This window comes from Falco punctatus (genome assembly GCF_963210335.1).
Source record: "Falco punctatus genome assembly, chromosome: 5".
Lineage (NCBI taxonomy): Eukaryota > Metazoa > Chordata > Aves > Falconiformes > Falconidae > Falco > Falco punctatus.
This window is the reverse complement of record NC_137584.1, coordinates 62,538,496-62,554,238: the sequence shown is the minus strand read 5'-3', so window position 1 is coordinate 62,554,238 and position 15,743 is coordinate 62,538,496. Positions and strand designations below refer to the sequence as shown.

At 39.9% G+C, this 15,743-nt stretch overlaps 2 protein-coding genes across 4 annotated transcripts in view; one reads left to right on the top strand and one right to left on the bottom strand.

Annotated features, from left to right (window-relative positions):
- KPNA5 (karyopherin subunit alpha 5) overlaps positions 1 to 8,993 on the top strand; it is a 21,840-nt gene extending 12,847 nt beyond the window's left edge. For both annotated transcript variants that reach the window (XM_080389714.1, XM_080389715.1), the window contains 4 exons: positions 333 to 458; positions 1,562 to 1,689; positions 3,356 to 3,534; positions 5,264 to 8,993. In XM_080389714.1, the coding sequence (XP_080245840.1) occupies positions 333 to 458; positions 1,562 to 1,689; positions 3,356 to 3,534; positions 5,264 to 5,451 (621 nt within the window). In that variant the 3' untranslated portion in view covers positions 5,452 to 8,993. The remainder of the gene's footprint in view (positions 1 to 332; positions 459 to 1,561; positions 1,690 to 3,355; positions 3,535 to 5,263) is intronic.
- FAM162B (family with sequence similarity 162 member B) lies at positions 8,981 to 15,743 on the bottom strand. Of its 2 annotated transcripts, XM_080389734.1 has the most exons (5): positions 15,262 to 15,743; positions 13,309 to 15,201; positions 12,823 to 12,934; positions 9,776 to 9,884; positions 8,981 to 9,542 (listed from the first exon to the last, which is right to left on the bottom strand). In XM_080389734.1, the coding sequence occupies exons 2-5, from the start codon at positions 13,427 to 13,429 to the stop codon at positions 9,444 to 9,446; spliced, it is 441 nt and encodes a 146-aa protein (XP_080245860.1). In that variant the 5' UTR covers positions 13,430 to 15,201; positions 15,262 to 15,743; the 3' UTR covers positions 8,981 to 9,443. The 2 variants fall into 2 exon arrangements, with proteins under 2 accessions (XP_080245860.1, XP_080245859.1); XM_080389733.1 differs by having other exon boundaries at positions 13,309 to 15,743.

The following is a 15,743-nucleotide window of genomic DNA, read 5'->3' as shown; positions in this document are numbered from 1 at the left end:
AATTAAATTTGCAGTTCTCCGTTATTCTTAGTTACTCATATTCTAGGTTTAAGCAGCCTTATTTAGTCTTGTGGTTGTCAGTCTTCTAGTCTGAACTTAATTGAGGGCAGATTCTTTCAAATTGTTGGATTGTCTATTCACACACTACAACGTTGAACACTTTAGCTTTGCAAGATGTTACCTATGATACTCTGTATGATATAAATGTGTTGCAAAATCTTCTTTTGAAGTCATCTGTAAAAGTGTTTTAAAATATATATATATTGCACAAGCCTATATATATATCTTATGTATATTGTACAACTCAGTTTTCAATTCTCAAATTATTTTAGGTGATTCTAAACTGCTCTGCGTTACCCTGTCTCTTGCACTTGCTTAGTAGTCCCAAGGAATCTATTCGAAAAGAAGCGTGCTGGACTGTTTCTAATATTACTGCAGGAAACAGAGCTCAGATACAGGTAAAGCCAGTATATTGGTTACTTGGTTGATTTTATTCTCATTTTACTAGTTCGCTTTATTTTCCTTCACAAGGAGAAATATGTAAATACTACACTGACTCTGAATTACTTGTTTTAGGTAAAATTATAGACAGTTAGGACTAATTTAAATGTTTTCTTCTGAATTGTGGAAAATTATTATAAATTCATAAAATAATACTTAAAATAGCTGTCATGATTTGTACTAGAGAAACTGGTTAAATTTTCCCAGAGGGATTTGGTTGATGCTTGTAAAACAAGTAAAGGATACTTCTCTTGGATCTGATATCAGTAGTTGTAATTTTTCCCTGTGGGAGCATCATCTACTGGTGCATTCCCTTTAATTTTGTTCTGCATTGTAATGTACATGGTAAAGTACTAAGCAACTTTTCCTTTTTTTAAAAGTTGAAACAAAAAATTTGCATAAATTAGCCCAGTAAAAAGTGGACAATTCTACTGTTTGGAAACGTTGAACATGTTGCTTGGGTAAAAAGCCTGCTTAATGTCATCAATACTGAGTCGTATTCTGTGGAAACTACTAAAACCTGACTATTGCTCCAGGTGTCTGGAGTTAACTGAAAAAAAGGTTCTGGTCAATAAAAATGAGAATTCTGAATCAGAGTACATATGTTTCAGGGTGATTTTTTTTTTTTTCTCCTCAGTCAGAGATTAAAATGGAACTTCTTGATGTAATTTAAAATATGTAATGTAGTCTTAGTCTTTCTATGGAGACTGTAAACCTGAATAAAATGGACAAAGTGAAATTTTGTTATGAGGTTTGATCTGAGTTCAGAAATCAGATATAGTGCTTATGTCATGGTTTTTAAATGGACCTATCCAGTAAGCAGTGTTCTGTCCACCAGAGACAGAGAAATCAAAAAAGATGATACTCTGATAGCTGTTGCAGTGCAGTGTTGGAATGGTTCTGAATTTCAGTTCAGTGTTTCTAGTTTGTGTGGTGCCTTCTAACGAAGCATTGTTTGCTTTGATATCAACAGGCATCACTGACTTATGTAGCGAAGGGTATTAATGTACTTTGCGTGTAATAAATCTTTATCATTAAATGTTACAATTTAATCTCTTAGGCTGTTATAGATGCCAATATTTTTCCAATATTGATTGAAATTCTTCAAAAAGCTGAATTTCGCACCAGAAAAGAAGCAGCATGGGCCATAACTAATGCAACATCAGGAGGAACCCCTGAACAGATCAGGTAAATTTATATATGTTACTATTTTCTCTGCCTAAGCACCTTCTCTAAGGCATTTTTATTTCTGCATTTGAATCTTGACAAGCATAGCAACCAAATCCTAAACACAACTGTAATTCCTTGAAACTCTGTCTGTACAGGGACTAAACATGTAGAAACTCAAAAAAATGAGTAAAATATATGCAGTAGACTTGATAATAAATTGACCAATACTGCTTTGTTTCAGTGGTGTTACACCTACAGCTTTCACAGGGTTATCTTCCAGAGTTCATGGTATGCGCTCAAACATGATTGAAACAGTTGATGAGCAGTTTCAGTGTTGGAGAATGGAAAACTTTGGGAGAGTTGTTTAGAATGTGTGTGCAAGGGGATTGTATCTTTGTGGAGAGACTTCAGGAACTTCAGTGGTTTCTTTGTGTATTTTAAACTCCCTATTATTTTTTAAAAAATTTTAAAAGAGGATATCTAGCAAATTGAGTTTGATTACAATTTCAGTCAGCAGCTATTTACCTGCTGCAAAGATTGGACTTGAATGACTAGAATATGACGGTCTACAGTATCTCTGAGTATCATCAGCATAGCAATCAGTTTGAATCAGTAGTTGATAAATGGATTTATAAGTGACGGTGTATTATTTGGAAGCCAGAACTGAAAGTGATGTGATAACTCTTCCAGTGCATTTGGGAGATCTGTTGCAGTAAGTGCATGCTTATTTATTTCAAATGTAAACGTTTCTGGTTTCCTTATAACCACTAAGTGTTATCAGAGGTAAGGAAAGTTTGTTGGGGTTTTTTGCCATTATTTTGCTTGTTTGCATAATGTAACATCTTAAAATTTAGCATATATTAAGTGAATTTTAATTCAGGGTCTTCAAGTAGGAAATGTGTGTGTAATACCATAAAAGTAGCTTCTCTTCACAAAATACAGATCTGTTACCTGCGTCATGAAGTTCTAGCCTTTTTAACGTTCTAAAGGTACTACTGTGTAACTGCAAGATAATTTAAAACCACTAAATAAATGATATTTAAGCAACCTTTTGATGCAGGCACACATTACTGTCTTCATTTTACTTATACACTAGAAACAAGAACACAGGTTCTGACTTGGAAAAGTTCATACACAATTTTGTGTAGAATTGGAAAAAGGAATAGGTTACTGAGAATCCCAGTATTTTTTTACATTTACAATTATGTCCTTTTTATAGTAGGTAATGCTACTATCTTAATGGACTGCTGTTGTGGACTACATTAGTACAAAGCAGTGTCCGGTGTTCTTATCTGTCTCGTGTTTATTCAGTATTTTTGTTACTACAAAATGTCAAATGTTTGAGAAAAGAACTTACAGCTAAAACTATTTTTCTTACATTCCATTACACCCATCTGAAGATCCTAAGTGAAAAGGTGTTGAAAAGACTACAAATTCCACACAGCAGTTAGGAATATGCATATTAAATTTTCTCATTAGGATGAATTAGAGTATTTATTCAGTTTCAGACTAAGCTTATCTTAGTGTTGTTGCATGGTTTAGATTGTTGGTTTTTTTGTTTCAGCCAGTTTTTTAAGCAAAATTAAAGACTGATAGTGATAAACTGGTGTGTCACTGTAAATGTGCTGGCTTATCAGTCCTTTTCCACGCCCCTCCCCCTTTTTTTTTTTCTGCTGTTACAAAGGTATTTGGTAGCACTAGGTTGTACCAAGCCTCTTTGTGACCTCCTGACTGTGATGGATTCAAAAATAGTACAGGTGGCTTTAAATGGACTCGAAAATATTCTGCGTCTTGGAGAGCAAGAGTCTAAGCAAAACGGAATGGGCATTAATCCTTATTGTGCCCTTATAGAGGAAGCATATGGTAAGAAATTACTTCTTGTAAAACTACATACCTGAACTTCCCTATTTCAGGCTGTAAAAACAAAACCATTGTGAACCATTTTGAAATTTGTAGGTAAGTTTTATATAAGTAGGTAAGTTTAATATAAGAACGACTTCAAGCATAAGTGAACATTAAAGCGTCGTCAAGTAAGTAATGTAACATGGTAGAAAAAGTAGTTAAATGCAGAAAACCTGTGGATGTGTGTCTGTGGTCAGTTTATGGAGTGTCTGTCTAGAGAAACATTTTCAGAAATACTTAACATACAGATATCCTAGTCTGTTGGAGCAATGATTTGCATTAAGTTTATCAGACACTCCTAAATACATTTTTATTACTTTAATACATAGTCCTGTCTGGTGCAGTGTCATTACCAATAGGGATGAGAGATCAGAGTTTGTTTTACTTATTCCCAAAATTGGATCACTTTTTAGCGTAGTTAATATCGGTATTGGCAAAATCAGCTTCACCTCATAAAAATCAGATAAGTTTTACTGAATTTGTGGGAGTATTTTGTTCTGTTTTTCCTTTCATTAATCAAAATTAAACCCCATTTTAAAGGCATAGTATCAAAACTAAATTGACTGGGATTTCATGACTAGATGATTTTGGTTTAACAATGTTAAAACTGGCGTATAATGAAACTAGCATTATTTCTGGAAGGTTGTCTTTGTAGCTCTGAGAAAACAAAATTGGTAGACATTGGTGTTTCAGAAATTGCTAATAACAATTCTAGTTGACCACATTATATCTGATTAGACGATACTAACTTCTCTGTAAAGTAGCCTTTAAATCTGAATTCCATGTTACAGTTTTATTTATAAAATCAAGTGCATACTTGGAGAACTTACTTTGCAATCTTAACATGTAAGAGGAGTAAGTACTGACTACTTCAATGGAATTTACTCTATTCCAGATTTTGAGTCTGTTTATTATTTCAACTATTGAATGTCGAGGTTCTGTTCTTTTCTTTACCAGTTAAGCATAGGCTGTTGAAGAGGTAGAGTGTAAGTTCAAGTAAGGGAAACAGCTAATTATATCACCCTCGTTGCTTTGGCCTCTGTAGTCACCAGAAGGGTTTGTATGACCTCTTCCTAATCCAATTTAAGTAAAAACTGAATTGTCTTTAAAAGAGTTTTGAATTGGCCTAACTGACCGCCAAGCACTTAACCTCTGTTCTGCTGGCAGGATTATGTCCTCTAGCTTTCAAATGATAAGGCTTTGGCAAGATACATTAAAATTAAACTTGAAAAAAGATACCAGACTGTGCCCAGTGACGACTCGATAATAGGGGATAGAATTTAGAGTTGGGGAAGACTCAAAGAGTAAAAGAAAAGAAATGAGGATATTGTAAATCACTATAGCAAACAGTTCTATGCTAATTCTTTACAGATTCAATTTCTTTGTAGGGATGGTGTATTTCTTTGTAGATGCTGCAGCCTCTTCCTTCTCCTTAGTTTAAATGGTAATTTTTTTAGCATAGTTTTAAAATTCATTTGGATGACAGAAAATGCTGCAGAAAATGAAGACTAGAAATACATGAGTTAGGAAATAAAGAATCAATGATACCAAGTTAATTGAGATTATTTGGAATTGCATTTTTTTATTTAAGAATTTCCATTATGCTGTGAGCTATACTATAAGCTCTTTCTTTTGAATTCCTCATTCATTTAAGCAACTGGATTTTGAAAATGTTTTGTTTTGAATTTAGGACTTGATAAAATTGAATTTCTTCAGAGACATGAAAACCAAGAGATCTACCAAAAGGCTTTTGAACTCATAGAACATTACTTTGGTGTTGAAGAAGAGGACTCCAGTATTGCACCTCAGGTGGATGAAAGTCAGCAGCAGTTTGTGTTTCAACAGCAGGAGGCTCCAATGGAGGGGTTTCAGCTGTAAACTACTGAAGTGAAGACAACTACAAAAAGTAAAGGCTTGTAGGGTTTGGGGTTGGGTTTTTGGGTTTTTGTTCCCAGAGGTCTTTTCTTTATGGCCAAAGTTAGAGGAAAAGTTGAGTATGTTTTGCAGACATAGATGAAGAAGCAGCTCATGCACTTTTATATATTGTGTTAGATACAACCGTTCTTTGTTTTGTATTTGTGTTTTTCATTATCTCTTATGTACAGAAACAACTGTGAGTAACCCTGTCTACAGTAAAGCATTAAATGTGATTTAACAAGAAGTGTTAAGCTAAGTCTTCATAGGATTTTAGGTAGTGGTTCTGAATTTTTCATGTAGTCTCAAACTGCATATCAGCAATACAGTTATGACAGTTGCATTGTGGCAGTAGGCTTGACTTGCCCAGTCTCTATCAAATCTACCTCTTGTATTGAAGCAAAAACATTGCTTCAGAACTAAGGCATGAAATAAAGATGAGCTTGTAAGAAGCTGAATTGGAATGTGAAAAATATTTATTTAAATTGTGAAACTTTATGCATTACTTACTTTACAACACACTGTTGGAATTTATTTATAAAACGTATTTAAAGACCTAATAGATATACATATATAATGCTAATTACCTAATATAATATTGAATATATGAAAAAGCTTTTTCTGGATTTTGTGGGAAGAGGATTATTTCAGAGGTTTTCAAATTGGAATCAGCAGAGAGCTTGCTGGTCATTTGATGTTGGCTCTTGTAATTAAAGCTGCTAAACGGTATTAAGTCAGCCACAAATACAGTACTTTGCAGTGGAAGCAGTTGCTGTAGTTACCACAGGAATGCTGTGACTATGAATGGCAGAGATGATGATTTGCACAGATCCCAAAGCAGATGGTTTACAGCTGTCTCCTGTCAAAATGTGGTAACGCCACTTCAGTTTGAGAAACATGGCAATGTTTGCCTTTCTAGTACAGTAGCTTCTTAAAAGTTAAGACATTAGGTGTTATTTTTTTGACCAAATATGCTATTGTCACTTGAATTATTCTTTTAAGTTAACCAACTCTTTTCTTTTGGTAAGACAGTAAAAATACTGCAGTGAAGAATGAATAGTGAATCACTCCTTTGTAGTTGAAGGAGAAGTTTGTTGTACTGTAAATATCATTAAGTATGTGGGACACCAAAACTAACTAGAATTCATTGTCATCTAAATATTTAGGCTCTACAATATACAGTGTTTGCTGTTAAACACTAAAAGAAATAGAATTGTGATATTTACTTTAACACTTTTGAATACAGAAAAATGTATGCTCTGCTTCAACTTGCATATAAGTAGTGTTTCTGGTGTATTAGTAGTATATCTCATTTGGAGAAATGAATACTTTGGGTTAACTCTGAAGTATGATTATTTTTTAATACCTGTAATTAATGTATTAACATCAGACTCCTGGGTTAAGTGGAATCCTTGACATACGACAGCATTTCATGCTTCATAAAAAGCTGCAATTTAAACTTCAAATTACTTATCCCATGGCACTGTGCTTGTCACTAAATATTCTAATGCACTGAAAAATACAGGTTAAAGGTGGTATCATTTACAGTACCATTTGATATTTAAAATTTTTTTACATGCAAGTTAAGATTCTAAGATGTTTCACTTCGATGTTACAGCAATATATACTATTGTAATTGAATGTGGGACTTAGAAGTGGATTTTCTAAGACTAATGGTCAGATTTGGCTAAGATGTACCTGGGAGGGAAGAAACCTCTTTTTGAAGTCTTTTTAGTGGAAGATAAAAGCGTAAGCAGTGTACATAGGAGTGCTGTTACTATATGAACTCCAAATAGTGAGATATTTTAGTAAATGACACTTTAAACCTAGATTTGTACAGCATACAACAGTTTTGAATAGTGTGATAATACTGAGTACAGCTGCCAAATTTTCATATAATTTTAGATGATTGTATTTGTGCCCTTTTTACTCTCATAGTTTTAGGTTTTCATATTATGCTGCCCTTCCTTCTTTCCTGGCCCCCCTCCCCCTTTCCCCCCTTTCATCTGTTCAAAGTACAGGGTAACAATCATGAAAAACTACCAGGATTACTAGTAAACGCTGAATTTCAGTGTTCTTCTAATGTAAGAAAATTATTCAGGTAACAGGGTATTCCATTGTTTCTAACAATCTTGTTTTGATAACATAACCAGCTGTGCCTGCTTTTTGTTTGGAGAACCCTGTAAAAACTGCATTTATAAGCCTCTCTCAATTTAAACCAAATCTGAACTATAAACATCTTGATTAAAAGGAGTTGAAAATGAAGAAAAGAGGGGACACCAAGTGTATTTGTTTTGAAAGAATGTCTTCAGTTGTGTGGATATATTATTCTATATGTGTGAACGGTTAGTGACTGCACTTTACGCATTTAGATAAACTATTTCATGCCTCTGATACATTTAATGGTAATGGTTTAAAAGGGAACTAAAATTGATGGACTTTGGCTAATGAAAATCATTATTTAAACTCAACATCTGGTTTACCCTAAAATTGTTAAAAAAAAAATCACTGAAATTTCTTCTTTAAAGGAATGAGTGTGCAGCATGGCCTCTCCTATTTTATCACTGGGTTTACACCGCACTTTGCTAAAACCACATAAATGAGCAATATAAAACCAGAGATGATGACTTAGGGTCAGCTCTGTGGTGTCATTTGCAGGTAGAGGCATGAATATGATGATGTTGCCTAAACAGATGAAACCAATCTGTAGAGGAAAAAAAAACCCAACTAATTGCGAGAAGGAAATATTTAAGTTTGGTATTTTATGTGGAATCTGAAGTGCCCCATCAATTACAAAGTCTGTTTAAAAATACAGGGGTTTGGTTTCAGTTAAAAGGGTACCATTTGTTCTGCTTAAATGTGAATTCTAACTAGCTAATCTATGCAACTATGCAGAGTATAAATAAGACGGATTTTTTTTTTTTAGTTCCCTACTCGATACACTGAATCATATCTGATTTTTTCATCGTTGCACTTTTATCTGAGGACTGGTTCATACAGCTTTTTAATTTTCTAGTATTTGCTTTAAACGCTGTTGCTAGCAGCAATCAGACAATAGTAATAATGTTGGCACAGAAATAAGTTAGCTATAGAACAAGGTTGCAACTGGAAAATATTTGTCGGGTCTGTCTTTAAAAAAAATAAAAAATAGAAAAGATGCACTATTGTCTTTCCTCCACAGTTAGTTCTCAGTTGGTGTAAATTTCTCAAATTGTACAACTGAGGCATTTTGTAATAGGTCTGCCAATTGGTATGTGAAGTTTAACTGTGACTTCAAAGAGTTCACTGAAATCTGGAATGGGAAATTTCAGTTACTTATGGCACAATATCTTCATATAATGTGTGGAAACTAAATTACCTGTATTAATTTCAGATAGTAATAGTGCATCTTTAAATCTAGGCCAAAGGCCTATTACTGTAACAGAACACATATGAATAGTATGCAATATTACGGAATGTTAAATCTCAAAATACCATACAGAAACCAATAAAACCTATTTTACAGATGTTTATTGTATTTATTTACTGGTTTCATAAGTGTGGCTTCCTAAATGAGAAAACACAAATGCCAGTTTGAATACAGCACTGAGGCAAATAATTCAAAGTGGCTGATTTGTGCACCGTAGGACTGCACTGTCACCAGAGAACTCTGGCCTTAAATGTTTCGTAAATAACTAACCAAACATACCTGATGTTCTTGGGTAACTACCTCATCTCCTTGGAAATTAGTTGCTGCTTTTAATTAAATGCAAAACACTCTTAACTCATTTTAATTATATGCAACCAGTATATCAAATATCTCTCTCATAGACTGTCCACTTCTTTTTGTGATCCTATAACTACCCTTATTGGCTCCGGTATGTGTAATACTGTGCTTGTCCATTTATTGGTGAGATTCATGAATCGCTCGCGGTTAATTTTGCTCTTAACAAGGACATTTGGCATTTTGTATGAAGTTACTTTGTCTTCGACTCTGCTGCTAGTGCAGCCTCCTCCCGCCACTTGGCCTTCTTTGCCAAGTTCCAGCTCGTTAAGGACTCATGACGTGCAGCGGCCTGCGGAAGTAAAACACCTACTTAATGAGCAGCGTGGCAAAAGTAACGATGTACCTCAGGGAAAGCTACCTGGTGTTGGGAACAGCTGGTACCTACTAACATCAAGGGTGACAGGCACATCAGTTAGCTGGCACTAGGGTAGGTCTAAGTTGCTGCTGTTCAGGTTTGGCTACTTTTCGTGGCTTTCCATCATTTTTAAGCATGCCCCCTGATGAATAGCTTGCACTACTCACCTTTTTAGCTGAGGCAATCACTGCAAAACAAGCAACAATTGAGAGTCCGATCATGATGTAACAAGCTTTAACTCGAGCTTTGTTTCTTGCCCTGTCTAGCATCTCTGGCCTGCAATGAAAGTTATTGAATTGAATCATTACAAAACTGTGAGGTACCTCTTTGTCAAAGCATTGTAGACATATCACAATTGAAAAATTAAAAATAGAATTGGCTTCTAAAACAAGCATCTTCAGCTTGCTATGACTGGTTATGTACCACCCAAGAACTTTGTATTTCCTGACCCTAATCCATTTGCAGTGGAAAAGCAACATCCAATGGATTGAAGCTGATTATTTTTTTTTTAAGCTGAACAAAATACAGTAATTGCTCATGCAGTAAATATTAGCATTTAAATACTTGGGGTAAATACACCAGAAATCATACCTTAAGCTTTATTTAAATTGTGAAAATTAAGGGGGGGGTTACCTATTTAAACAGATGGAGAAGTGTATGTGGTGTCAACCAGATGTGATGAAAGCAAGTTCCTTTTATTCAAAATTAAGTTTTGAAATCAATTACTGTCATATCTAACCTGTTTAGATGGTGCCTTGTGTACTGTAGGCTAGGGACTTCGTATATATTTTCATAGGTGATTACAACAGTTCTCTGGAAAAGCAACAGCTTGCTTTAAAGTGGGCAGCTCATGTTGGCTTTCTTACTATTACAGGAACACACACCTAAACTGGAACAATCTATACGATTATTTTCTGCTGGTCATCCAATGCAAAAGCAATGAAAACTTCTGCCCTGCGGTTGGCAGTAGCTGCTGCGAGAGAGGCATTGTACAGCCCAGCAAGGCGCGTTGGTACAGCTCCCTTTCCTGCCCTCCCGTGTTCTGAGCAGGCTGCACACCCGAGAACCAGCTGTACAGGGAATCTCTGTATCACTAAAACAGTCTCAAAACTTCCAGCTAGGTCTTTTTCTGAGTCAGATGTTATACTTGGGAGTACAGTTTTAAAGATGTTCATTGTAATGCTGGCTGTGCACTATTTTCCTTTCATACGTCACACGGGAATGCTTTATATGGATAAAGATACATATTCCTAAGATACATAATATATAGAATTATGGGGGTTTATATATTATGTAAAAAGGATAGTTGCAGAAAGAATTGATTTTATGTGGGGAGTAAAGATCTTGTAACAATCTCTTTCCTCCAAAAAACCTTTAGCTTTACTTTGAAGAGGATGTGCAGTGGGATGGGGCAGAGCTGGAGTTCATACTGGAAGTTCTGCCCGTGCAGCCTGTTCCAAGGCTGAGGGCCGCAGTGCTTCTCTCTAAGGCTTAACGCAACAGAAGAGGGCAAGCCATACAAATGGCTATGCCACATCTACCCCCCTCCCTGCCAAGGCACGCACAAGCACGTGTGTGTGCCATGTTCCTGGCTGATGGCTGACACTGGCTGCAGTTCTAAGTACCTGCTTTTGTTTTGTACAAAGGTAAAAATAATCTTTAGAACAAACCACGCATCAGACTAGCACATAAAATCATTAATCCACTAATCCATTTGTAGCAACAAAAGCAAAACCGTAAGTGTTATTAGTCTGCTTTATTAACCTAATTACATTTCACAGTGCACTAATTGAAAATCTGCTTCAGAAGAGTTTCACTTTCTCCCTGCTTTCTGCCTCTGCTTTAAGGAAAACAGACCTGATTATTTTCTTCTCTAATTGCACATTAGGGCCTTTGCTACTCAACCCTTAAGCAAGACTCCGAGTAAACCTCTGCTGAAGTCAGTAACAGCTGTTCTAAAACAAACCACCCACCCACCCACCCACAACAACCCAAGCTCGAATAAAGATTGCAGATTTTGACTGCCTTCAGCAGCTGGATTGTGTTCACAGTTAATATCTTGCATTATTATTTTTTTTAATAAAGCAATGACAGTGTTCAGCTTCAATGCCTCACAATTAACTTCTGGTAACATAACAATTATAATTACCATATATGAACTTGCATTATAAGAAGTCTTTGCTCACCCAGAAAGCATAAAGTGGTGACACTGACTTGCCAGGCCAGTTACCACACAGAAATGAGCGATTTCTGTGTGTGTATGGACTGGCAAATGCGTGTGTCTTTATGAACACTTCCTGACGACTCCAATAGCTTTTAGAGCTTCTGAGACCTGCCTGAACCTTTCTGTAGCGGAAAATGGTCAGGCAGCACAAGAGAGGCTGGACCGTTTAGAAAGTCACTGTCTGGCTCAGCAAACACCAGTGGAACCATCAGGAACCAACAGCAACAGGCAGAGGATGTACCTGTTGCTTGACACGGCTCTGCACACTGCTTATGCTCAACATACCACCCAAGGCAGGGACATACTGCGATGATAAAAAAGTGTCCTGGAGAGACATGCTGGCTAACATCCTAAGAAAAAGACAGCAGCTGGTATTAGAGGAGTTTCATGTGCTCAGTGACTGACTCCCCTGGGGTATGCTAACTTTCAGGGAGTCAGAGAACCACAGAATTGGCACGGTTTGGGTGGGATGGGACCTTCAAAGGTCACCTCGTCCAGTGCGTTAACAAGAATGGGAGGCTCTGTCAAGTACTCCATTTTCCTTGGTGGGGAACTTTTCTCATAATCTCTCTTTTTTTCCTCAGATTCTATAATAAATCATAATTTACCGCCTGTAGTCATTCAGTGGCAGCTCCCTTAGAACTGTTTATGGGAGCTATAAACAGAAAATATTATTTAACTATAACATCCTTTTCTCTGATCACACATTAGGAATAAGCAAAATAAACAAGCGAGTACATAAATGTAACGGAGGCTATCTGCTCAGATGGATCCAGCTCTTAACCCCAGGCTCTGGGGACTCCAGTAAGGAACATTTTTTCATCCTAACCTCTAACCAGGACAGGAAATTCTTTTGCCCTCTAATTTGTTTCCAAGTTTTCAGCGTTGAAAAACTGACTGGTTCAACCTCTGTGGAAAAGCTTTAGATGAGGGTCACGGCACTGCTTCCCCTTCAGCTCCAGTTCCCCTCGGACAGAGCAGCGTACTTACGGGATCCGCAGCGGAATCTCTTCTTCTGTCTTGAACCGGCCAGTCCAGAGGAGGATTTTTTTGTCAAACTTCGACGGTTTGTAACTTGCAACCACCTTGTGAGCCTGCTCAGCTTAAAGATGAGGATAAAACCACTCCGTCAAACCACGCACTGAGAAGGAAAGATGTGCGCTAAACCCCCCTGCCCGGCCTGGTCCTGGGAAGAGGGACTCGGAGATTAAACTTCCCGGCCCCCGGCACGCCGTTACCCCCACGCGGTCTCCTGAACACCCCGTACGCAACGAGCGGCTCTGCGGGCGCGGTTCGGCCGCCCCGCCGGTGCGGGTGCGGTACCCAGGCCAGCAGCGCAGCACCGCCGCGACCCCGAGCCGCCCGCCCGCCCGCCCGCCGCTCGCCCCGGCCAGCCCCAGGGCGCTGCCGGCGCGGTGGACCGCCCCCCCCCGGCCCCCAGCCCCGCTCCCCGGCGCGGCGGGCAGCGCCCCTTACCACGGGGGATGCTCGGGCTCCGGGCGGGCTCCCCGCCGGCGGCGGCGGCTCCCCGCAGCGCGGGCAGGCGGGGCGGCGCGGCGGGCAGCAGCCGCCCCGGGCGGAGACGTACCGGCAGCATTCCGGGAGCGGCTGGAGCCTCTGCGGCGGCGGGAGCGGCCCCAGCCCCGGCCTAGCCTGGCCCGGCCCGGCCCGCCCCTCAGCCGCGCCCGGCCCCGCCCCGCCAAGCCCCGCCCCTCAGCCGCCCCCCGCCCCGCCCCTCAGCCCCGCCCCGCCGAGCCCCTCAGCCGCGCCCGGCGCCGGCCGGGGTGCCGTCCCCCTGGAAGCCGCCCGCGCACCCACCGCGCCCGGGGGCGGCGCTGGCGTTGGAACGTCAAACGTTCGGGTGGGAACTCGGTTACAGAGCAGCGCGGTGGCTCAGCTCCGCTCTCAGGGCAAGGGGGGCTCCAGTCCCGCAACACCTGCCCGCCCGCCCGCATCGCTGTCTTTGAAGGTGCAAACGCACTGAATCCCGTCACGCGCTTTTCGGTTTACTTCAACCGAAAAACTTTTTTTTTTTTTTTCTTTCACGTCCTGCTCAGAGTAAACCGTTACTAAAAAAACCTATAATTAAAAATTCGATACCAACATATCCTTGGAAAGAAAATATTCAGAGAAGTCAGCCCGGAATACATACTCAGTAAGCAACAGCCCGTGTGCTCACGATGCAGGTGGCAGCGAGCACGGCGTCCCCGCAGAGGTGTCGGGGCACAAGCAGTGCCAGGCGGGACACCCGCCCCCAGCGCCGGAGAGCCTGCGGATGGACGGGAGGGACCCGCTCCCCGGGGATGGGTCACCCCCGGCAGCGGCTGAAGCCCTGCGCTCAGCGTGGCAGCGCGAATAAGGAGTCTTGAACCTCCAGTTAGCAGCTGTCAGGAGCAGAGCCAGAGGTAAGAGCTTTATCCACAAGCAAATTGTTGAGTAGAGGAAATAAAACAATTTGTCGGCCAAGTGAGTTCTAGCATCCTCAATAATAAAACTTCTTTAAAAATGCCATTTGGACAACATTTCACCCTGGAAAGTTATTCAAAAAAGCACTTTCTTTTCAGTAATTCCCATGTTGATGTTTTCTTATTCACACATGTACAGTTTCCATTCCAAAATCTTTAATATAACAAAATATCCTTATTATTGATAAAACATCAAAGCCATTCCTACCAACTAAAAAAAATTAAATTAAATTAATCTTCCCACATTCTATTTCAGAACGAAATTTCTATGAGCCATTCCCTAAACAGAAGAACCCAGCTCCTCAAATCAAAGTCCTATACCGGCTTTCTCATGTCCTTCTAAAAATAACAAAAAGAAAGAGTATGCGCACGCACACACACCCCCCACACACACCCCACACACACCCCCCACACCCCCCAAGTGGCTCTGCCCAGCTTCAAAATGTTGTTGGGGAGATGAAGACACGCCGGCAGCCACGACCTGCAGGGTGACACGGGGTTGTAGCCTGCCTGTAGCCCCTTTGCCTTCTTCCTGCTCCAAGCGAGCGGCATGGTGTCTGGCAGAGCTCCTCGTCTCTGGAGACACAGCTGGGAAGGGTAGAAAGGGTCAGGACATCTGGGCTGGGCTGCTCAGCACCATTCGTTACAAGCAGCGTCCCAGAGGTGGCTGTGAGTTGCTGGTCCTGCTGTAACCCGCACATTCAGAGTCGTTGCAGCTCCAGAGGCTGTCAGCGGAGCTGCCGGGAGGAAGCCTGCAGCTCACGTCAATAGCTCTGAGCGCTCACTGAAGATTATGGGCAGCTGAAAGGCGTCTGCACAGTTAAAGCTACTGAAACCTTGAGAGAATTACGCCCTGGAGGAGAGGACTTGAAAAACTTGATGTCCGTAATAGGCTTCATTCTCTCTAAAGATACAGTGCACTGTGTGAGAGTGGCTTCAGAATGCGTCATTTAGCATTATTAACAATGAATGACATAAAACTCGAAAAGGTTAAATAGTGTTTACATCCAGAGCAGCCTCCCACTGCCCTCAACAAATGGCCATTTCACGCTTCACCTCGCTGTGGACAGCAATGTATTTGGGGACGTTTGTGCTGAGACTTTGCTATGACTCGGGAAGGTGATTTCTTTTCTGTGCTCTGGGGATGAAAATCTGTTTCAGGCTCATTTAATGTCCACGCGCCTGGTAACAGAAATAGTTGGATTGCTGGAATACTTACTGTTCCGGGCAGGGGAATGTGTGCAAATGCTCCCTTTAGCATCACAAATCCATATTTTCAGCTTTTCCATACCCTCTGTATAGGATAGCACAATCCTTGTATATTCTACCTACATACGATCACTTGCTTCTTGCAGACAAGGCATTTAAAAGCATATGTAATACATCTTGGTACAGTGTCTCTTTTTTCTGCCAAGCCTAGCTAGCAAATCTGTTACATTGCCTCAG

Excerpts from the sequence above, each read along its gene's own strand:
- FAM162B (XM_080389733.1), bottom strand. The coding sequence starts at position 13,429 with ATGCTGCCGGTACGTCTCCGCCCGGGGCGGCTGCTGCCCGCCGCGCCG. Across the intron at positions 12,935-13,308 it reads GAGCCCGAGCATCCCCCGTG|CTGAGCAGGCTCACAAGGTG; the intron begins GTAAGGGGCGCT and ends CTCATCTTTAAG. Across the intron at positions 9,543-9,775 it reads TGATTGCCTCAGCTAAAAAG|GCCGCTGCACGTCATGAGTC; the intron begins GTGAGTAGTGCA and ends TTACTTCCGCAG.